At 38.9% G+C, this 26397-nt stretch overlaps 1 protein-coding gene across 1 annotated transcript in view; it reads right to left on the bottom strand.

Annotated features, from left to right (window-relative positions):
• Positions 1-26397, bottom strand: part of mamdc2a (MAM domain containing 2a) — a 49697-nt gene that overhangs the window by 17005 nt on the left and 6295 nt on the right. The window contains exons 3-10 of the mRNA XM_061896674.1: positions 19410-19526; positions 17130-17257; positions 16468-16552; positions 15130-15267; positions 11319-11575; positions 7325-7418; positions 4239-4385; positions 1824-2089 (exon numbers count right to left, since the gene is read on the bottom strand). Of these exons, the coding sequence (XP_061752658.1) occupies positions 1824-2089; positions 4239-4385; positions 7325-7418; positions 11319-11575; positions 15130-15267; positions 16468-16552; positions 17130-17257; positions 19410-19526 (1232 nt within the window). The remainder of the gene's footprint in view (positions 1-1823; positions 2090-4238; positions 4386-7324; positions 7419-11318; positions 11576-15129; positions 15268-16467; positions 16553-17129; positions 17258-19409; positions 19527-26397) is intronic.

The raw sequence follows: 26397 nt of genomic DNA, 5'->3' as shown, positions 1-26397 counted from the left end.
AGATCTCCTGGAGTTCCTTAAGGCTCTGGATTCTGGGAGGCTGCTGTGGTTGACAAGACTCTGTGTGGACATTCGGAAGCGGTGCCTATGGATTGGCAGACCAGAGTGGTGGTTACTCTCTTCACGAATGGGGAACATGAGGATGTGTTGCAGCTATCGCGGAATCACACTCCTCAGACTTCCCGGGAAAGGAGGCTTTGCCGGAGAGTCAAATCTCCGTGAGAAGCTTTGTCAATCAGGGGAAGCTCAGAGTAAAGCTGCTTCTCCACATCGAGAGGAGACAGATGAGATGGTTCAGACATCTGGTCAGGATAGCACCCGAACGCTTCCCTAAGGAAAGACCCAGGACACGTTGGGAAGAATATGTCTCCCAGCTGGGCTAGGAACGCCTCGGGATCTCCCAGGTGGAGCTGGACGAAGTGCCTGGGGAGAGGGAAGTCCGGGCTTCTCTGCCAAAACTGCCAAAAATACTTCTTTACATGTCATGACCTGGTTATTAACCATTATTAGCAATATTGTTATTATAAGCGCTAACGCAGAGGAACTACTTTTAGTGGTGCTGTGATCACAGAGAGCTAACTAGTTTATGCTGCCATATTTGTCACTGCCAGGGCGCATTGCCCTCATCTTTGCCTCCTGACGAGCGCACCGGCGCCCACAGGCGCTCTCCCTCCGATGCACACAATCTGCAACCACCGCACCTTCCCTTGATGAGTAAGTTGCCTTCATAAGCCGGCACAACCTGCCATCCCGGGCTGGAATATAACCTTCTGTTCACGTACAGTAAGCCACGTCCTGTTTAATGCAATCCTCCTCTCTCTGTGTTTGCCCCTTCGTGTTTTCAATTTGTGTTTTCTTGTGTCGTCCCCGAGGTACCCTCCGTCGCCTGGAAAGTGAGCTGTGCGTCTCACTTTCCCCTGGATCTCCCTCTGGACTTTGACTGCCTCCCTCGATCCTTGACTTCCCCTGCTTCGGACTCGGACCTGTAGACTTCTCTCTCCCCTGGACTTCCTCATCTCTCGTTCAACAATTACAGTAAAACTTAACAGCTAATCTACACACATAGTCTTACACCATACACACTCCTGGATTTTGTCACACTCCATTTCCTTAGTTAGTATATTTAGTATTGTTTGAGTATTATATATATATATATTATTGAATATATAATAAAATACTTAGAGCTATAGTATCCTCTGGTGTCTGTGTCGTCATCTCCCCTCTGTTAAATCATAACAATATTGACATATTGTGCTGCTGCATCACCTCTGAGTTGGTGGAAGTTAATTCTAAATGATAAATCATGTCTCTCACCTGGATAGTAGAAGGTTGTAGACATAATCTGGCAAGTTGGTCAACTTTGACATTCAATTTAGAGCCGGAGATGGCCAGAAAGACATAAAAAAAACTTAAAACGTATGTTTTTTTAACCCTTTGTGAGGATGACGAATTGTTGATATAAAAGAGAAGATAAAAACATCCCGGCAGGCTTTATCCAGGTGAGAGCAGACATTGTACAGTGAGTGATTGTTTTATTACGTCTGTTGTCTCTCATCAAGTCTGCTATGATTAGAAGTCTTGTTGTTGAAGGAAAGGTGATTGTTGTAATGCGTCTGTGAAATTAATATGTTTAAAATGATCTAAATATGTTAGTATTACATGTTATTATGAATGATACTACATTACATAAACTGTACTTACAGTTTGTATATAAAACTTTAATTGGGGTTTTAGAGCGCTTTATAGACTGAACAGAGCGACTCATATTAGCTCCATTGTTACTGACACACGCTTCCTGTCCAGTTCTAGGTGTTCACCCTCACCTTGGTCACCATGGGCTTCATGTAGGTGATCTCCACCTGCATCCACACGTCCTTGGAGGTCTCGGCCAGGCTCCAGACCTTGTCTTGGGCCACGTTGTCCTCGTCGTAAATGTAAAGAGCCAGAGCGTTGTCGGCCTTCCTGAAGCCGTGGAGCAGGTAGTAGAAGCTCAGGCAGTACTTGTGCCTGCCGGGCAGGAACGGACCGTGAAGCCGACCCACGTAACCCGGCATGGAGGAGAAGCGCGTGTTTGCCAGCAACATGCCGCCTGGAAAGATGGCCGAGAAGAACAATCATCACAACTCGCTGTCTGGAATATCACAACCAATCAATCAATGATTATTTATAAAGCCCTAAATCACTAGTGTCTCAAAGGGCTGCACAAACCACAACGACATCCTTGGTGGAGCCCACATAAGGGCAAGGAAAACTCACACCCAGTGGGACGTCGGTGACAATGATAACTATGAGAAACCTTGGAGAGGACCGCATATGTGGGCAAACCGTACAAAATACTACACGGTCTAGCTCCAGGCTTCACGGTGGCAGAGGGGTTAGTGCGTCTGCCTCACAATACGAAGGTCCTGCAGTCCTGGGTTCAAATCCAGGCTCGGGATCTTTCTGTGTGGAGTTTGCATGTTCTCCCCGTGAATGCGTGGGTTCCCTCCGGGTACTCCGGCTTCCTCCCACTTCCAAAGACATGCACCTGGGGATAGGTTGATTGGCAACACTAAATTGGCCCTAGTGTGTGAATGTTGTCTGTCTATCTGTGTTGGCCCTGCGATGAGGTGGCGACTTGTCCAGGGTGTACCCTGCCTTCCGCCCGATTGTAGCTGAGATAGGCGCCAGCGCCCCCCGCGACCCCGAAAGGGAATAAGCGGTAGAAAATGGATGGATGGATGGGTCTAGCTCCATCCTATCTTGCCGATTGTATTGTACCATATGTCCCGGCAAGAAATCTGCGTTCAAAGGACTCCGGCTTATTAGTGATTCCCAAAGCCCAAAAAAAGTCTGCGGGCTATAGAGCGTTTTCCGTTCGGGCTCCAGTACTCTGGAATGCCCTCCCGGTAACAGTTCGAGATGCCACCTCAGTAGAAGCATTTAAGTCTCACCTTAAAACTCATTTGTATACTCTAGCCTTTAAATAGACTCCCTTTTTAGACCAGTTGATTTGCCGTTTCTTTTCTTTTTCTTCTATGTCCCACTCTCCCTTGTGGAGGGGGTCCGGTCCGATCCGGTGGCCATATACTGCTTGCCTGTGTATCGGCTGGGGACATCTCTGCGCTGCTGATCCGCCTCCGCTTGGGATGGTTTCCTGCTGGCTCCACTGTGAACGGGACTCTCACTGCTGTGTTGGATCCGCTTTGGACTGGACTCTCGCGACAGTGTTGGATCCATTATGGATTGAACTTTCACAGTATCACGTTGGACCCGCTCGACATCCATTGCTTTCCTCCTCTCCAAGGTTCTCATAGTCATCATTGTCACCGACGTCCCACTGGGTCATTATTGTCACCGACGTCCCACTGGGTGTGAGTTTTCCTTGCCCTTATGTGGGCCTACCGAGGATGTCGTAGTGGTTTGTGCAGCCCTTTGAGACACTAGTGATTTAGGGCTATATAAGTAAACATTGATTGATTGATTGACATATAAACACATATATACATATAAATATTTATACACACACATGCATGTATGTACACACATACATATATACACATATATACATATATACATATACACACATGCATGAATATACACATATAGACTATATATATGTCTATATATAAGCATATATAGACATATATATATATGTATATACTTATATACACATAAACATATATACACACATATACATATATACACATATAGACATATACATACATACAAACATATGGACATATATATACATACAAACATACATATAAACATATTTACATGAAGACGTATATACTTAAAGTCATACAATACATATATACCTACTGTATAGATACATATAGACATGTTTTTATATTGTTTTTGATAATAGGTTATTACAGACAGCTGACAAAGTTTGGTGTTACACACAGCTGATAAAGTTTGGTGTTGAGTGTGAAATATGTGAATTGATTGTGAGAACTGCTTATCACAGACAGCTGATAAAAGTTTGGTGTTGATTTTAATTCATGTGGATTGATTGTAATTACTGGTTATTGCAGACAGCTAATAAAGTTTGGAGTAGATAGCGATTCATGTGTATTGATTGTAACTATTGGTTATTGCAGATAGCTGATAAAGTTTGGTGTTGATAGTGATTATGGGTATTGATTGGGATGATTGTTACTGCAGACAGCTGATAAAGTTAGGTGTTGATGGTGATTTGTTTGCATTGACTGTGATGGTTGGTTACTGCAGACAATCAGCCAGGTGTGACTCACCTGTGCCAGTGGTGTGGTCTCCGCCCCTGTAAGCGTTGGCACTGACTGAAACTTGGCTCCAGGCTTGCCTCCCCGCCTTCTCCTGGTAGTAGGAGCACATGCCTTGCTCAAAGTCACAGTCGGCAATGGAAGGATCCACGGGCTCTTCTGCCAACAGACACCAACATAGCATTCTTACAGCTGGAACCTACTCATTCATCCTTACTATTTGATACACTACACCTGTACAGTAAATATGTACAGTAGATATACGACAACATTGTTTATATTTGCAGCTGGACAGGATATGTATTTATTACACACTGCATTATGTCCTGCTTTATGCCAACTGCTGCTTTAAAACACTGGACATCTGACTATTTATACACACTATCTACTATCTTTACACTGTCAATATTATGTATACAGTATACATATTGTATATGCAGTATATATATAGACAGAATGTGACAAAAAAATTCCAGGAATTCACATTGTAGGAATTTTAAAGAATTTATTTGTAAATTATGGTGGGGAAAAAAAATTAAGCTCTCACTGATGGAAAGAGGGTTTGGCTCAAAATCTCACGATACATGGCCCCATTCATTCTTTCCTTAACACGGATCAATCATCCTGTCCCCTTAGCAGAAAAACAGCCCCAAAGCATGATGTTTCCACCCCCATGCTTCACAGTAGGTATGGTGTTCTTGGGATGCAACTCAGTATTCTTCTTCCTCCAAACACAACGAGTTGAGTTTATACCAAAATGGATACATGGATGATACAGCAGAGGATTGGGAGAATGTCATGTGGTCAGATGAAACCAAAATAGAACGTTTTGGTATGAACTCAACTCGTCGTGTTTGGAGGAAGAAGAATACTGAGTTGCATCCCAGGAACACCACACCTACTGTGAAGCATGGGGGTGAAAACATCATAAAAAAACTTTAACACTGTTACAAATATGCGCCACACTGTGAACCCACACCAAACAAGAATGACAAACCCTTTTTGGGAGAATTTCCGTACCTTAACACAACTTAAACAGTAGAAGCATTTAAGTCTCACCTTAAAACTCATCTGTATACTCTAGCCTTTAAATAGACCTCTTTTTTAGACTAGTTGATCTGCCGCTTCTTTTCTTTCTCCAGTCCGGTCCGATGACCATGGATGAAGTACTGGCTGTCCAGAGTCGAGACCCAGGATGGACCGCTCGTCGGGACCCAGGATGGACCGCTCGCCTGTATCGGTTGTGGACATCTCTACGTTGCTGATCCGCCTCCGCTTGAGATGGTCTCCTGTGGACGGGACTCTCGCTGCTGTCTTGGATCCGCTTTGAACTGAACTCTCGCGGCTGTGTTGGAGCCACTATGGATTGAACTTTCACAGTATCATGTTAGACCCGCTCGACATCCATTGCTTTCGGTCCCCTAGAGGGGGGGGGGGGGGGGTGGGGGGGGGGGGGGGGGGGAGGGGGGTTGCCCACATCTGAGGTCCTCTCCAAGGTTTCTCATAGTCAGCATTGTCACTGGCGTCCCACTGGATGTGAATTCTCCCTGCCCACTGGGTGTGAGTTTTCCTTGCCCTTTTGTGGGTTCTTCCGAGGATGTTGTAGTCGTAATGATTTGTGCAGTCCTTTGAGACATTTGTGATTTGGGGCTATATAAATAAACATTGATTGATTATATTAAACACCAGAGAACAAATACCCAGAACACCTTGCAGCCCTGAGTCTCCCGGGATACAACATACAACACCTCAACCGACGCAAGTAGGGAGGGTGAGGGCTGGGTGGGTATATTGTAGCCGGGAAGAGTTAGGGCTGCATGGGATTCTGGGTAATTCTTCTGTTGTGTTTATGTTGTGTTAAGATCCGGATGTTCTCCCAAAATGTGTTTGTCATTCTTGTTTGGTGTGGGTTCACAGTATAGCACATATTTGTAACAGTGTTAAAGTTTTTTTTACGGCCACCCTCAGTGTGACCTGTGTAGCTGTTGATCAAATATATTTTGCAACACCACACGTGCAGAGATGCAACATAAAACTGGGCTTTCACATTGTCAGTTCAGGATGTAGGGGGCGCTAATGGCAGTGTCATTATGGCACTCCCTGAATATTGTTGATCTGGTAAATATCAACAGGGGCTTCAACAGAATTGGTGCCTTAAAATTCAGGGGTTTCCCGGGAAAATTGGGGACATTGGCAAGTATGACGCTGTCAAGTGTCCTCTCACCTGTGTCAGTGTAATGTGCAGGTGTGTCCTCTCACCTGTGTCAGTGTAACGTGCAGGTGTGTCCTCTCACCTGTGTCAGTGTAACGTGCAGGTGTGTCCTCTCACCTGTCTCAGTGTAAATGCAGGTGTGTCCTCTCACCTGTGTCAGTGTAACATGCAGGTGTGTCTTCTCACCTGTGTCAGTGTTACATGCAGGTGTGTTCTCTCACCTGTGTCAGTGTAACATACATGTGTGTCCTCTCACCTGTGTCAGTGTAATATACAGGTGTGTCCTCTCACCTGTGTCAGTGTAACATGCAGGTGTGTCTTCTCACCTGTGTCAGTGTAACATACAGGAGTGTCCTCTCACCTGTGTCAGTGTAACATGCAGGTGTGTCCTCTCACCTGTGTCAGTGTAACATACAGGAGTGTCCTCTCACCTGTGTCAGTGTAACATGCAGGTGTGTCCTCTCACCTGTGTCAGTGTAACATGCAGGTGTGTCCTCTCACCTGTGTCAGTGTTACATGCGGGTGTGTCCTCTCACCTGTGTCAGTGTAAATGCAGGTGTGTCCTCTCACCTGTGTCGGTGTAACATGCAGGTGTGTCCTCTCACCTGTGTCAGTGTAACATGCAGGTGTGTCCTCTCACCTGTGTCAGTGTAACATACATGTGTGGTCCTCTCACCTGTGTCAGTGTAACATGCAGGTGTGTCCTCTCACCTGTGTCAGTGTAACGTGCAGGTGTGTCCTCTCACCTGTCTCAGTGTTACATGCGGGTGTGTCCTCTCACCTGTGTCAGTGCAACATGCAGGTGTGTCCTCTCACCTGTGTCAGTGCAACATGCAGGTGTGTCCTCTCACCTGTGTCAGTGCAACATGCAGGTGTGACCTCTCACCTGTGTCAGTGTAACAGAAGTCAGGAGAAAAGGTGATGTCATCTATGGACACGTATCCTCCACTGGCTGTGTTAAACGCCACCTCAAACACCAGCTGTTAACACACACACACACACACACACACACACACACACACACACACACACACACACACACACACACACACTTGTAATTGTTATCTTCTTGAGACCTCTGAAAAATGCTTACCTCTTTAGGACCACACTTTCTAGATATATAAAGATTTGTATTTACAACATTAATAATATTAGATTAGATTAGATAGTACTTTAATAATACTTTAATAGTACTTTAATATATACATACTATGCAAATATTGAAAAGTATATATATATATATATATTTTTGTTTTGTTTATAACTGGTTTTTAATCGTCATTATTTACTTCAAGTTATCACAGTATGTCTCAAAATACATATTTATTATGATTTTTTTATTATTATTTTGGCGCATTTCAATTCCTTCCACACACTTATTATTACGTATGTTGGCCAGAGGGGGAGCAATTCAATTCTTTACACACACTTGTTATTTCATATGTTGACCAGAGGGGGAGCACTTCAATTTTTTACCCACACTTGTTATTTCATATGTTGACCAGAGGAGGAGCACTTTTAAAACAAAAACACAGTCAATTTGGAAAAATCTCATTTTGATAGATTTCACCACCAGGGGGTGCAAATGAGATCTCTATTTGTTGTTTTTTTGTAATGTGCTTAAGGTCGATGACAAAGGAGTCCCGGACCACAGATGGCCCCTGTGCCGCACTTTGGGCAACCCAGCTGTAGAAGCTAACTGTTAATGGCCGCTATATTCTTAGTAATATGAGACGCGGGTTGTCTTACGTCAGCACCGGAAGTCGTAATATCAGCTGTTCAGCTGGGGGGGGGGTTTTCGGGGATGAATACGGAAGTCCTTCTTTAGCTGCCGTCTTGTTTTATCATATAATGCTGCCTTTGCAATGTTTACTTTTGCATGCCTATTGCATCAACAAAAAAATCCTGACTTTGGAGCAATGTTCACGGATTCTAGTATTTGGCTCTCTATTAGATGCAATGGTTTTCCGTATTAGGGCCATGATTTATGTCATCACTTATTCACAGGTCCTCATATGGACGGTACTTTTCCTTGTTGATGTCTCAAGAAGGGTAGAAATACAAGAGAACACACACACACACACACACACACATGCACACACACACACACACACACAAAGAGAGAGAGAGAGAGAGCAGTGTCATGGTTACAGACAAGATGGATGATGAACATTAGTTTGGGAGGAAAAGGTTAGTAGATGGAAATATTTGCTCAGAGAGGAGAAGCAAGGCACTAATTAAAGTCACACAACTTTTTCCACCGTGACAACACAAACTGTGGGAGTTATTCTGGCACAAACTGAGAGGGCTCCAGGATTACACTGTGTGTGTGTGTGTGTGTGTGTGTGTGTGTGTGTGTGTGTGTGTGTGTGTGTGTGTGTGTGTGTGTGTGTGTGTGTGTGTGTGTGTGTGTGTGTGCGTGCGTGTGTGTGTGTGTGTGTGTGCGCGCGTGTTTGAAGTCTGATGCCATGACTTTCAGCAGCAAACTTGCCCACTGAAAAGAAAAAGATCATTTTGTTGAACTAAATAATTATTACTGCTATTAACACGCATTAGTAATAATTATATTTATAATAATAATCATAATAATTTATAATTACAAATTATTCATTAATTAAAACATACAATAATTATTATTACTGTTACTACCATGTAATAAAAATATAATTAATATTGTTGATAATAATAATTATGCCACCAATAATTATTATTATTATTGTTGTTATATATATATATATATATATATATATATATTACCACCATATAATGATAACATTCTTAATGATATCATTAACAAGCATTAGAAAAATTATATTCATAATAATTATCTTAAAAATGTATATTTATTATTATTTAAAATATACAAGTATTATTATTGTTACTATCATGTAATAAAAATAGAATTATTATTGTTAATAATAATAATTTTACCAGAGATAATCATCAATATTATCAACATTATTATTCCAGCCATCCATTTCCTACTGCTTCCTCCCTTACGGGGTCGCGGGGGGCGCTGGCGCCTATCTCAGCTACAATCGGGCGGAAGGCGGGGTACACCCTGGACAAGTCGCCACCTCATCGCAGGGCCAACATTATTATTATTATTAATATTAGAGGTATTATAAATACAATTATTACTAATTCTTCTTAATTATATAATTAATAATTATATTATTATATGGTGTTAATATTAATAACATTATTATTATTATTAATATTAACACCATATAATAATATAATTATTAATTATATAATTAAGAAGAATTAGTAATAATTGTATTTATAATACCCCTAATAGTGGAAAATTATATATGAATTATTATATAAAATATACAATTATTATTATTATTATTATCATAATATGAAAATAGCATTATTCTTGTTATTTAGAATAATTATACAACAGATAATTACCATTATTATTATTATTAATATTACCACCTTATAATAAAAGCATTATTATTTATATCATTAATTACTATTATCATTAATGCGTGTTAATTATTACTTTAATTAACAGGCATTAGTAATAATTATATTTATAGTTATTACTTCCACACGGAAGTAAACAGAGTAGAAAAACTTTCACACACTCTTAATACAATATAATTGATCATAATAGTAATTATACATCATTATAGTAATATAATACACACACACACACACACACTCACGCACACACACACACACACACACACACACACACACACACACACACACACACACACACACACACACACACACACACACACACACACACACACACACACACACACACACACACACACACGCGCTGTTCATCAGAAGGTCCACAATACTGGGAGGACAAGATGCCATCTATATATCATCAATCAAGACTGAAACTGTTCTGCGGGTGCCGTTATAAATTTGAAATGTACGTCAGTTGTGCAGAAATATCTGTGAGATCGTCTATTCAGCAATATCATTTCATGAGTTTAGACCTGCTGAATGATTTGAGGGGATGATTGAAATCAATTCAATTGGTGTGTTTTGTTTCGATACTGTTTAGTTCTCACCTACTCAGTGGCCTCGCGGTTAGAGTGTCCGCCCTGAGATCGGTAGGTTGTGAGTTTCAACCCCGGCCGAGTCATACCAAAGACTATAAAAAATGGGACTCATTACCCCCCCTGCTCCGGAACTGGGGGTTAATTCACTAAAAATGATTCCACTGCTTCCCTCACCTCCCAGGGGTTGATCAAAGGGACGGGTCAAATGCAGAGGACAAATTTCACCACACCTAGTGGGTGCGAGACAATCATTGGTACTTTAACTTAAACTTAACTTCTTCATTTATGAAATATATTGTAATAAATCTCCAATATAAATAAAAAAATAATCTTGCATTTGGATCATTCCAGACGCATGAATGCACTGCGGTGTTGCAATGGTCGCACATCAGCGAGCTAAATCTAGTCTTTGCAGAAAAAGGTGCGACAGACTCTAGTTCAACGACATGAATGTGGGGGAAATGAGTGTTTCCATGGGCACATATTGCCAGTAGCACACGCAAAATCCTCACTGCACCACTTTTGCATTCCTTACCAATTGTACTATTGTATGGTATTTTGTACACACTACTTAGTACTTGTTGTGTGGGACCCTGGGGGGGGGGTAGAACGCTGATGGTGAGGAGGATACAGAATATACTGGAAGGTCCACATAAGTACGTCCGTCCGTGTGTGACATCACAAATGGCCCATTTGCTGTTTTTGAACACCATTATTCAACGTTGTGAGAAGATTTAGAAGACAGGACAACAGAACCAAAAATAATCTCGACTCATTCCCAGCTTGAATATTTTTTACTAGATGAGGCCCAAAGAGTGGTATGACTACACGTGACCTTTTTGTACTGACCTGTAGGGGCTGAGGAGCTTTGATGTCCACGTTGACCAGGGTCCAGCCAGGCGTGACGTACACATCCGGTCTCCAGACCTCCTCATAGTGGCCCAGCTGATCCCGGGTGAAAAGAGTGAACATGTTCCCGTCTTCTTGGTCCCGATGGTGAAGGAAGGTCAGGCAGCCGCTCATTGGCGCCGTCGTCATCGGCGACGCCAGCTTGGCCACTTCCTGGAAGTGCTTGGCGTACAGAGAGTCGGCGTACATGTAGTGTCCTGCATGGGGGACACATTTCACTGTCACACACACTCATCCAATCTTATTTTGTAGTACTTCCAGTGTCTTTACTTCCTGGAAGTACATGGCTTACATGTACAGTCCTGTCGATTTTCTCCCAAACAACAATATTCAGGGGGTGCCATGATCAATCAATCAATGTTTATTTATATAGCCCCAAATCACAAATGTCTCAAAGGACTGCACAAATCATTACGACTACAACATCCTCGGAAGAACCCACAAAAGGGCAAGGAAAACTCACACCCAGTGGGCAGGGAGAATTCACATTCAGTGGGACGCCAGCGACAATGCTGACTATGAGAAACCTTGGAGAGGACCTCAGATGTGGGCAACCCCCCCCCTCTAGGGGACCGAAAGCAATGGATGTCGAGCGGGTCTAACATGATACTGTGAAAGTTCAATCCATAGTGGCTCCAAGACAGCAGTGAGAGTCCCGTCCACAGGAAACCATCTCAAGCGGATCAGCAGCGTAGAGATGTCCCCAACCGATACAGGCGAGCGGTCCATCCTGGGTCTCGACTCTGGACATGATGGCACTGTCTTTAGCGCCACCTACATCCTGTACAAACAGCGTGCAAGCCCAGTCACATGATGTATCTGGCTGTGTGAGACGCATGTGTGTTATTGCGGGACATATTTGATCAACAGCTACACAGGTCACACTGACGGTGGCCCTAAAAAAAAACTTTAACATATGCGCCACGCTGTGAAGCCAAACCAAACAACAATGAGAAACAAATTTTGGGAGGATATCCGCACCGTAACACAACATAAACACAACAGAACAAATACCCAGAATCCCATGCAGCCCTAACGCTTCCGGCCTACAATATACACCCCTGCTACCACCAAACCCCCCACCCTCCCTACTTGCGTCGGTTAAGGTGGTGTATATTGTAGCCCGGTGGAGTTACGGCTGCAAGGTGTTCTGGGTATTTGTTCTGTTGTGTTTAAGTTGTGTTAGGGTGCGGATGTTCTCCCAGAATATGTTTGTCATTGTTGTTTAGTGTGGGTTGAAAGTGTGGCGCTTACGTGTAACAGTGTTAAAGTTGTTTATACAGCCCCCCCTCAGTGCAAGTATGTCTTGCAGTCACTTACGTGTATTTGAAGAAGCCGCGTACGACATGTTAATGAGCCGGCACGCTTTTTGTGTGATGTAAAAGTGGACTCCATGACATGTTGTAGATCAGTGGTTCTCAAATGGGGATACTCGTACCTCTGGGGGTACTTGAAGGTATGCCAAGAGGTATGTGAGATTTTTTTTAAATATTCTAAAAAATAGTAGCAATTCAAAAACCCTTTAGTAATATGTTTATTGAATAATACTTGGACAAAATATGAATGTAAGTTCATAAACTGTGAAAAGAAATGCAACAATGCAATATTCAGTGTTGACAGCTAGATTTTTTTGTGGACATGTTCCATAAATATTGATGTTAAAGATTTATTTTTTGTGAAGGAATGTTTAGAATGAAGTTGATGAATCCAGATGGATCTCTATTACAATCCCCAAACAGGGCACTTTAAGTTGATGATTACTTCTATGTGTAGAAATCTTTATTTATAATTGGATCACTTGTTAGTTTTTCAACAAGTTTTTAGTTATTTTTATATCTTTTTTTCCAAATAGTTCAAGAAAGACCACTACAAATGAGCAATATTTTGCACATATATATGTATATATATATATGTGTGTGTATGTATATGTATATATATATATATATAAGTGTACAAATGTATATGTTTGATTTAAATGTTAAACTATGTATATGAGACGTGTGCTACATATATGTTGCTTATATATTGTTTAAAAAAAAAAAAAAGTAATATAAGTGAAGCATGTTTTAGATTTTATATATTTTGAAGCTTGTTCTTGTTGTGATGGGGTAGGTTTATATAAGCGTTGCTTCAACCTACACCCTTTCGGCTCAATCATTGCTCAAATGAGTGTTTTTTTTTTTTTGTTTTTTTTTTTTGTTTGTTTTTTGTTTTTCTTTTCTTGTTGTTGTTCTTTGTTTTATGTGAAGATTGCCGAAATAAAATACATTGATTGATGACAAAGTGCTGTATTTTACTTCTTTATCTCTTTTTTTCAACCAAAAACGTTTTGCTCTGATTAGGGGGTGCTTGAATTAAAAAAAAATTCACAGGGGGTACATCACTGAAAAAAGGTTGAGAACCACTGATCTAGAGGATGTTAAAGGCGGTGCAGTCACGGCAGCCCTTAATAATGTCGGCCGGGTGAAAATTGGGACAAATTATGGAGAATGGTTGCACCGGTAGATTGTCGGGAGGTGCACTGAAATTCAGGAGTTTCCCGGAAAAATCGTGAGGGCTGGCAAGTATGTTGCTAGGGCGGGAAAGCCATTCATAGAAGGTGAATTCATTAAAAAGTGCATGTTAGATTTTTTAAGAAATCTTTTTTTGCGGCCCATCCTCACCCAGCTTCTGCATCCAGTGGCACCCAGGTAAATTGTGTTCGAGACCCCTGCCGTAGAGTGTATATATATATGTATATATACATATACATAAATATACAGTATATACATATGTGTGTGTGTGTGTGTGTTTAAGTAGTATATAGAGTAGTGATATCTGTGTAGTACTATGTAAAGAGTATATATATATATATATATATATATATATATATATATATATATATATATATATTTAAGATGTGACTTTAAGCTTTTACTACTTACGTATAAAATACTACACGGTCTAGCTCCATCCTATCTTGCCGATTGTATTGTACCATATGTCCCGGCAAGAAATCTGCGTTCAAAAGAATCCGGCTTATTAGTGATTCCCAAAGCCCAAAAAAAGTCTGCGGGCTATAGAGCGTTTTCATTTCAGGCTCCAGTACTCTGGAATGCCCTCCCGGTAACAGTTCGAGATGCCACCTCAGTAGAAGCATTTAAGTCTCACCTTAAAACTCATTTGTATACTCTAGCCTTTAAATAGATTCCCTTTTTCGACCAGTTGATCTGCCGTTTCTTTTCTTTTTCTCCTATGTCCCACTCTCCCTTGTGGAGGGGGTCCGGTCCGATCCGGTGGCCATGTACTGCTGGCCTGTGTATCGGCTGGGGACATCTCTGCGCTGCTGATCCGCCTCCGCTTGGGATGGTTTCCTGCTGGCTCCGCTGTGAACGGGACTCTCGCTGCTGTGTTGGATCCGCTTTGGACTGGACTCTCGCGACTGTGTTGGATCCATTAGGGATTGAACTTTCACAGTATCATGTTAGACCCGCTCGACATCCATTGCTTTCCTCCTCTCCAAGGTTCTCATAGTCATCATTGTCACCGACGTCCCACTGGGTCATTATTGTCACCGACGTCCCACTGGGTGTGAGTTTTCCTTGCCCTTATGTGGGCCTACCGAGGATGTCGTAGTGGTTTGTGCAGCCCTTTGAGACACTAGATATTTAGGGCTATATAAGTAAACATTGATTGACTGTTATATATATATATATATATATATATATATATATATATATATATATGTAAGTAGTACATAGAGTAGTGATACCTGTGCGTTGACTTTGAGTGACATCTTCAAAGAGGTTGGTTTGTGGGTCAGGAGAGAGAGTGCCGCCAACATACCAGTTGATGTTTGGATTCCAGGTGTTACTGTAGCCACACAGGTGATGCTCCTCAAAGTCACACTCTAGAAGCACAATCATCTTACATTGATTGTTGTATGTATGTAAGTATGTATGTATATGTCAGTATATGTATGCATGTATGGATATGTATGCATGTAAGTATATGTATGTATGTATATGTATATTTATGTATGTATGTATGTATGTACGTATGTATGTAAGTATATGTATGTATGGATATTTCTGTATGTAAGTATATGTAAGTATGTATGTATGCATGTATGTATGTAAATATAGGTATGTATGTTTATGTATATCTGTGTATGTATGTATATGTATGTATGTATGTAAGTATGTGTACGTATGTATATGTATGCATGTAAGTATGTGTATGTATATTTATGTATGTATGTATGTACATATGTAAGTATATGTATGTATGTATATTTATGTATGTAAGTATATGTAAGTATGTATGTATGCATGTAAGTATGTATGTATGTATATGTATATTTATGTATGTATGTATGTATGTACGTATGTATGTATGTAAGTATATGTATGTATGGATATTTCTGTATGTAAGTATATGTAAGTATGTATGTATGCATGTATGTATGTAAATATAGGTATGTATGTTTATGTATATCTGTGTATGTATGTATATGTATGTATGTATGTAAGTATGTGTACGTATGTATATGTATGCATGTAAGTATGTGTATGTATATTTATGTATGTATGTATGTACATATGTAAGTATATGTATGTATGTATATTTATGTATGTAAGTATATGTAAGTATGTATGTATGCATGTAAGTATGTATGTAAATATAGGTACGTATGTTTATGTATATCTGTGTATGTATGTATGTACATGTATGTATGTAAGTATGTGTACGTATGTATATGTATGCATGTAAGTATGTAAGTATAAGTATGCAAGTATATTTAATCTGTATGTATGTAAATATAGGTATGTATGTATATTTATCAATGTGTGTATGTATGTAAATATAGGTATGTATGTATGTATATTTATATATTTTATGTATGTAAGTATGTATACAGATAGAGGTGATGCTCCTCCAAGTGCCACTCCAGGAGCAAAATCATCTGACAGTGATTATTGTGTGTGTGTGTGTATATATATATATATATATATATATATATATATATGTATATATATAGGGAGGTGTTTTGTTCTTCATCCAGGTGGCAGGTGTTGATCATGAGATGATGAGCTAAGACCAGAATTACCCAGACAGTAGCCAGGAACAATGTGGACTTCAAAGATGGACACACTGTCACTTGAAGCAGATCCTGCTTGTCCCTCCAACACAATCTGCAACACACACATCATGCATTGTACTTATCTACATCTATACATCATTTATATTATTAGCATCTACATCTGTACATCATTTATATTATTACCATCTACATCTATACATCATTTCTATCAGCATCTACATCTATACATCATTTATATTATTATCATCTACATCTATACATCACTTCTATTGTTAGCATCTACATCTATACATCATTTCTATCAGCATCTACATCTATACATCATTGCATTATTATCATTTAGATCTATACATCATTTCTAACAGCATCTACAGCTGTACATCATTTCTATTATTATCATCTACATCTATACATCATTTTTATTATTATCATTTACATCTATACATCATTTTTATTATTATCATCTACATCTATACATCATTTTTATTATTATCATCTACATCTATACATCATTTTTATTATTATCATCTACATCTATACATCATTTATATTGGCATCATCTGCATCTATACATCATTTCTATTGTTATCATCTACATCTACACATTATTTCATTTCCAAAGGTTTGAGTGTGTGTAGTATTGTAGTACTACTAGCTGCTAGGAGCACCTGGTAGTGGACTGTGTTGTTGGGCAGGTCTACACTGGCAATCAGCCAGCTGTCGGATGACTGGTTGCTGCTCCAAAGTGTGGAATCAAAGTGCGCCCCTTGTGGCCGGAGGTGGAACTGCAAGGAACCTTGGAAAGATCCATGGAGACAATGAGATACATACATGTTTCATTCATGATGTGTAAATGTTTCACGTTTCATACATGATACATACATGTCTCGTTCATGATGTGTAAATGTTTCACACATGATACATATGTTTCATTCATGATGTGTAAATGTTTCACACATATTCATTATATGATACAGACATGTTTCATTCATGATGTATAAATGTTTCACACATGATACATACATGTTTCACACATGAAATATACATGTTTCACACATGATACATACATGTTTTATTCATGATATGTAAATGTTTCACACATGTTTTATACATGAGACATACATGTTTCACAGATGAGACATACATGTTTCATTCATGATATGCAAACATTTCACACATGTTTCATACATGAGACATACATGTTTCACACATGAAACATACATTCTTCACACATGATACATACATGTTTCATTCATGATATGTAAATGTTTCATACATGAAACATGTTTCACACGATACATACATGTTTCATTCATGATATGTAAATGTTCCACACATGATACATACACGTTTCATTCATGATATGTAAACGGTTCACACATGACACATACATGTTTCACACGATACATGCATGTTTCACATATGATACATGCATGTTTCAAACATGATACATACATATTTCATACATGTTTCATACATGATGCATACATGTTTCATTCATGATACGTACATGATACATACATGTTTCATACATGATACATACATGTTTCATACATGATACATACATGTTTCATATATGATATGTACATGTTTCATACATGATATGTACAGGTTTCATACATTATACGTAGCTGTTTCATACATGATACGTACATGTTTCCTACATGATACGTACATGTTTCATACATTATACGTACATGTTTCATGCATGATATGTACATGTTTCATACGTTATACGTAGATGTTTCATACATGATACGTAGATGTTTCCTACATGATACGTACATGATTCATACATGTTTCATACATGATACGTACATGTTTCATACATGATACATACATGTTTCATACATGATACGTACATGTTTCATACATGATACGTACATGTTTCCTACATGATACGTACATGATACATACATGTTTCATACATGATACGTACATGTTTCATAGATGATACGTACATGTTTCATAAATGATACATGAATGTTTCACACATGATACATACATGATACGTACATGTTTCATACATGAAACATAGATGTTTCACATATGATACATAAATGTTTCATACATGATAAATGTTTCACACATGATACATACATGTTTTACACATGCTACATAAACATCTCACATATGATACATACATGTTTCATACATGATATATAAATGTTTCACACATGATACATAAACGTTTCACACATGATACATAAACGTTTCATACATGATACATAGATGTTTCACACATGATACATAAATGTTTCACACATGATACATAAACGTTTCATACATGATACATACATGTTTCACATACATAAGTGTTTCACAAATATTTTGTGAGGGCTTTGTGTTTCATGAATGTATATTGAGTTATGTTTAATAAATGTATGTTATATTGAGTTATGTTTAATAAATGTATGTTATATTGAGTTATGTTTAATAAATGTATGTTATATTGAGTTATGTTTAGTAAATGTATGTTATATTGAGTTATGTTTGATAAATGTATGTTATATTGAGTTATGTTTAATAAATGTATGTTATATTGAGTTATGTTTAATAAATGTATGTTATATTGAGTTATGTTTAATAAATGTATGTTATATTGAGTTATGTTTAATAAATGTATGTTATATTGAGTTATGTTTAGTAAATGTATGTTATATTGAGTTATGTTTAATAAATGTATGTTATATTGAGTTATGTTTGATAAATGTATGTTATATTGAGTTATGTTTAATAAATGTATGTTATATTGAGTTATGTTTGATAAATGTATGTTATATTGAGTTATGTTTAATACATTTGTGTTACATTGAGTTATGATTAATAAATGTATGTTATATTGAGTTATGTTTAATAAATGTATGTTACATTGAGTTATGATTAATAAATGTATGTTACATTGAGTTATGTTTGATAAAAGTACAGCATGTCTATGTTTTATGAACCTTGTCCAAGGATCTGGTAGACCATCCTGACACAGGTCCAGTGGTGCTGGTCCAAGACTGGACTGACAAGAACTGCCTTTTGTCTTCCTCCTAAAGATTCCACTGTTATTAAATGTCCTGCAGAGACAAGATGAAGACATATATTCATGTTGACAGTGTGCATCATCAACACAAGCAGCATCCATAAAGATGGGAAACAATTTGAGCTCAGTCCAGGAAATTAAAGCAGTTCATCAAATCTGACAAATAATCCAAAAGTCTAATGTGATCAAGTTCCATGTCATTTTTGTTGGTCTGTGTCAGCGTTTAGACAAGTTGAGAAGGAGCATGTTTGCTGATATAAACTATTTTTCTTTTGCTGCATCGGTCAGGACAACTGCTAAAGTGCTAACATATGTGTACATTATGATCAATGATTATGAACATTATGATCAATGATTATGTACACTATGATCAATGATTATGAACATTATGATCAATGATTGTGTACATTATGATCAATGATTATGTACACTATGATCAATGATTATGAACATTATGATCAATGATTATGAACATTATGATCAATGATTATGTACATTATGATCGATGATTATGTACACTATGATCAATGATTATGAACATTATGATCAATGATTATGAACATAATGATCAATGATTATGAACATTATGATCAATGATTGTAAACATAATCAATGATTATGAGCATTATGATCAATGATTATCAAAATTATGATCAATAGTTATGAACATTATGATCAATGATTATGCACATTACGATCAATGATTATGCACATTACGATCAATGGTTATGCACATTACGATCAATGGTTATGAACATCACGATCAATGATTATGAACAATATGATCAATGTTTATGAACATTACGATCAATTACTGTAAACATAATCAATGATTATGAGCATTATGATCAATGATTATCAAAATTATGATCAATAGTTATGAACATTATGATCAATGATTATGCACATTACGATCAATGATTATGCACATTACGATCAATGGTTATGCACATTATGATCAACGATTATGCACATTATGATCAATGATCATGAACATTATAATCAAAGATTAAGAACATTATGATAACTGATTATGAACATTATGATCAATGATTATGAACATTATGATCAATGATTAAGAACATTATGCTCAATAATTATGTACATTATGATCTATGATTATTATGCAAATTATGCTCAATGGTTATGAACATTATGATCAATGATTATGAGCATTATGATCAATAGTTATGAACATTATGATCAATGATTATGCACATTATGATCAATGGTTATTAACATTATGAACAATGGTTATGCACATTATGATCAATAGTTATGAAGATTATGATCAATGATTATGAACATTATGATCAATAGTTATGAACATTATGGTCAATGATTATGCACATTATGATCAATGGTTATGCACATGATGGTCAATGAATATGAAGAGTATGAACAATGATTACATTATAATCAATAATTATGAACATTATGATCTATGATTATGAACATTATGATCAGTGATGACATTATAATAACTAATTATGAACATTACGATCAATGATTATGAACATTATGATCAATAGGTTATGCACATTATGATCAATGATCATGAACATTATAATCAAAGATTATAAACATTACGATCTATGATTATCAACATTATGATCAGTGATTATTTATGCACGGTATGATCAATGTAATATGAACATTATGATCAGTGATTATGCACATTATGATAAATGATTATGAACATTATGATCAATGATTATGAACATTATGATCAATGATTATGCACATTATGATAAATGGTTATGAACATTACGATCAATGGTTATGAACAATATGATCAATGTTTATGAACATTACGATCAATGATTTTGAACATATGATCAATGATCATGAACATTATAATCAAAGATTATGAACATTATGATATATGATTCTGAACATTATGATCAATGATTATGTACATTATGATCTATGATTGTTATGCACATTATGATCAATGGTTATGAACATTATGATCAATGATTATGAACATTATGATCAATAATTATGTACATTATGATCTATGATTATTATGCACATGATGATCAATGGTTATGAACATTATGATCAATGATTATGAACATTATGATCAATAACTATGAACATTATGTACAATGGTTATGAACATTATGATGAATGTTTATAAACATTAAGTTGAAGGGCTGCGACATCTTAGTGATGACAAAAAAGACAAACAAACAACACACAGCAAAGGTGAAGTACACAATCTATAACCACATACATTACACAAACTTTATTCATCCACAAGGGAAATTGTAACACACAGTAGCTCATTTACAAAGGATGGAAAGGATAACGCAGGTATAAAGTAGAATAAAATAATATATAAAATATATAACAATTACCATGTACAATACCACGACTTGTCCAGGGTGTACACCGCCTTCTGACCGAATGCAGCTGGGATAGGCTCCAGCATTTCGACCATTCTTCCAAAAGCGCATTGGTGAGGTCACACACTGATGTTGGTGGAGAAGGCCTGGCTCTCAGTCTCCGTTCTAATTCATCCCAAAAGTGTTCCAAGTTGTTCAGGTCAGGACTATGTGCAGGCCAGTCAAGTTCATCCAAACCATACTTTGTCATCCATGTCTTTATGGACCTTGCCTTGTGCACTGGTGCACAGTCATGTTGGAAGAGGAAGGGGGCCGCTCCAAACTGTTCCCACAAGGTTGGGAGCATGGAATTGTCCAAAATGTTTTGATATCCTGGAGCACTCAAAGTTCCTTTCACTGGAGCTAAGGGGCCGAGCCCAACTCCTGAAAAACAACCCCACACCATAGTTCCTCCTCCACCAAATTTCACACTCGGCACAATGCAGTCTGAAATGTACCGTTCTCCTGGCAACCTCCAAACCCAGACTGGTCCATCAGATTCCCAGATGGAAAAGCGTGATTCATCACACCAGAGGAGTCGTCTCCACTGCTCTAGAGTCCAGTGGTGATGTGCTTTACACCACTGCATCCCACACTTTGCATTGGACTTGGTGATGGCTTAGATTCAGCTGCCCGGCCATGGAAATCCATTCCATGAAGCTCTCTGCGTACTGTACGTGGGCTAACTGGAAGGTCGCATGAAGTTTGGCGTTTTCTAGCAACTGACTGTGCAGAAAGTCTTTGCACTATTCGCTTCAGCATCCGCTGACCCCTCTCTGTCAGTTTACTTGGCCTACCACTTGGTGGCTGAGTTGCTGTTGTTCCCAAACTCTTCCATTTTCTTATAATAAAGCCGACAGTTGACTTTGGAAAATTTTGGAGCGGGGAAATTTCACGACTGGATTTGTTGCACAGGTGGCATCCTAGGACAAATCCACACTGGAAATAACTGAAAGCGGCCCATTCTTTCACAAATGTTTGTAGAAATAGTCTTCATGCCGAAGTGCTTAATTTTATACACCTGTGGCCGGGCCAAGTGATTAGCACACCTGATTCTCATCATGTGGATGGGTGGCCAAATACTTTTGGCAATGTCCTGTATATATATATATATATATATATATATATATATATATATATATATATATATACACACACGATATTGGATGAAGAATCATCAGGTAAGGATATTTTTATATCAAAGTAACTTTATACATTGTTGTCATTTCCTCAAAGAATCCAAGAAGTCACGTCGGTGAGTGTATTCCATGACAGACTGTACAGAACGAGGTCAAATAAGCGTGTTCGTCCCTTTTTTTAACCACCAAATCCTCTGTGGCTTTCAAAGAGGCTCCGTTTAATCAAGTTCAGACAGGGTTTCCATGGCAACCAAACAGCCCCATCCTTTTACGAGCTTTTTTTATTGACTGACTCTGTGTTTAGCAACCGTTGCTAAGGATGTCAGCACTTCCTGCTTTGTGGTCCTCACACACTCCACACACAAACACACACGCGTCAGTCACATGTCACACACAAATGTCAGTCACACACTTGTCAGTCACATGTCGCACACATTTCAGTATAATGTCGCACACATGTCAGTCACACACATGTCAGTCACACACATGTCAGTCACACACGTCAGTCAAATGTCACACGTTTCAGTAATATGTCGCACACATGTCAGTCACACACATGTCAGTCACACACATGTCAGTCACACACGTCAGTCAAATGTCACACGTTTCAGTAATATGTCGCACACATGTCAGTCACACACATGTCAGTCACACACATGTCAGTCAAATGTCACACACGTTTCAGTTATATGTCGCACACATGTCAGTCACACACATGTCAGTCACATGTCGCACACATTTCAGTTATATGTCGCACACATGTCAGTCACATGTCAGTCACATGTTACTCAAATGTCGCACACGTCAGTCACATGTCAGTCTAATGTCACACACGTCAGTCACACACATGTCAGTCACATGTCGCACACATTTCAGTTATATGTCGCACAAATGTCAGTCACATGCCGCACACGTCAGTCAAATGTCACACACATTTCAGTTATATGTCACACACATGTCAGTCACGTCGCACACATGTCAGTCACATGCCGCACACGTCAGTCAAATGTCACACACATTTTAGTTATATGTCGCACACATGTCAGTCACATCGCACACATGCCAGTCACATGTCGCACACATGTCAGTCACGTCGCACACATGCCAGTCACATGCCGCACACATGTCAGTCACGTCGCACACATGTCAGTCACATGTCGCACACATGTCAGTCACGTCGCACACATGTCAGTCACATGCCGCACACATGTCAGTCAAATGTCACACACATTTTAGTTATATGTCGCACACATGTCAGTCACATCGCACACATGCCAGTCACATGTCGCACACATGTCAGTCACGTCGCACACATGCCAGTCACATGTCGCACACATGTCAGTCACGTCGCACACATGCCAGTCACATGTCGCACACATGTCAGACATGTCAGTCAAATGTCACACACATTTCAGTTATATGTCGCACACATGTCAGTCACGTCGCACGCATGCCAGTCACATGTGAGTCAAATGTCACACACACTTCCGTTATATGTCGCACACATGTCAGTCACATGGCACACGTCAGTCACATGTTAGTCAAATGTCGCACACGTCAGTCACATGTCAGTCTAATGTCACACACATGTCAGTCACATGTCGCACACATTTCAGTTATATGTCACACACGTCATTCACATGTCGCACACATTTCAGTCATATGTCGCACACATGTTAGTCAAATGTCACACACATTCCAGTTATATGTCGCACACATTTCAGTCACATGTCGCACACATGTTAGTCAAATGTCACACACATTTCAGTTATATGTCGCACACATGTTAGTCAAATGTCACACACATTCCAGTTATATGTCGCACACATTTCAGTCACATGTCGCACACATGTTAGTCAAATGTCACACACATTTCAGTTATATGTCGCACACATGTTAGTCAAATGTCACACACATTCCAGTTATATGTCGCACACATTTCAGTCACATGTCGCACACGTTAGTCACATGTCAGTCAAATGTCACACACATTTCAGTCACATGTCGCACACGTCAGACACATGTCCATTTAATGTCAGTCACATGTCTGTCACATTTCGCACACAAAGACAAATGTCTCACACATTACAGACAAATGTCACACACACGTCAGTCACACACATGTCAGTCACATGTCGCACACATGTCAGACATATGTCCATCTAATGTCAGTCACATGTCTGTCACATTTCGCACACAGACAAATGTCGCTCACATATCAGACAAATGTCACACACGTCAGTCAAATGTCGCACACATTTCTGTTAGATGTCGGACACAAGTCAGTCAAATGTCCCACACATTTCAGTTAAAGGTCGCACAAATTTCAGTCACATGTCGCACAAATTTCAGCTATATGTCGCACACATTTCAGTCACATGTCGCACACATGTCCGTCACATGTCACACATGTCGCACACATATCAGACAAATGTCTCGCACACATGTCAGTCACATGTCGCACACATGTCAGACACATGTCCATCTATTGTCAGTCACGTCTGTCACATTTCGCACACATAGAAGACAAATGTCGCACACAAGTCAGTCAAATGTCGCACACATGTCAGTCACATGTCCCACACATGTCAGTCAAATGTCACACACATTTCAGTTATATGTCGCACACATGTCAGTCACATGTCGCACACGTCAGACAAATGGCGCACACATGCAGTTATATGTCGCACACATGTCAGTCACATGTCGCACACGTCAGACAAATGGCGCACACATGCAGTCACATATCACACACATGTCGCACATGTCAGTCACATGTCAAACATGTCAGTCACGTGTTACACACATGTCAGTCACATGTCGCACACATGTCACACATGTCAGTCACATGTCAAACATGTCAGTCACGTGTTACACACATGTCAGTCACATGTCGCACACATGTCGCACATGTCAGTCACATGTCAAACACGTCAGTCACGTGTTACACACATGTCAGTCACATGTCGCACACATGTCGCACATGTCAGTCACATGTCAAACACGTCAGTCACGTGTTACACACATGTCAGTCACATGTCGCACACATGTCACACACATGCCACCCATATATCAGTCACGTCAGACAGACATGTCACAAACATATCAGTCACATGTCACACACGTCAGTCACACTTCAGTCACATGTCACACACATGTCAATACATTTGGAAAAAAAAAATAAAGTTTATGAGTTTGAACATCAAATATGTTGTCTTTGTAGCATATTCAACTGAATATGGGTTGAAAATAATTTGCAAATCATTGTATTCCGTTTATATTTACATCTAACACAATTTCCCAACTCATATGGAAACGGGGTTTGTAGTATGACTAATTAGTAGTTTATAAAAGTATTTGATGACATAATAGTATG

The sequence above is a fragment of the Nerophis ophidion genome, linkage group LG01 (genome assembly GCF_033978795.1).
Source record: "Nerophis ophidion isolate RoL-2023_Sa linkage group LG01, RoL_Noph_v1.0, whole genome shotgun sequence".
Classification (NCBI taxonomy): domain Eukaryota; kingdom Metazoa; phylum Chordata; class Actinopteri; order Syngnathiformes; family Syngnathidae; genus Nerophis; species Nerophis ophidion.
The sequence above is the reverse complement of the archived record's forward strand: the minus strand, read 5'-3'. Positions and strand labels throughout refer to the sequence as shown.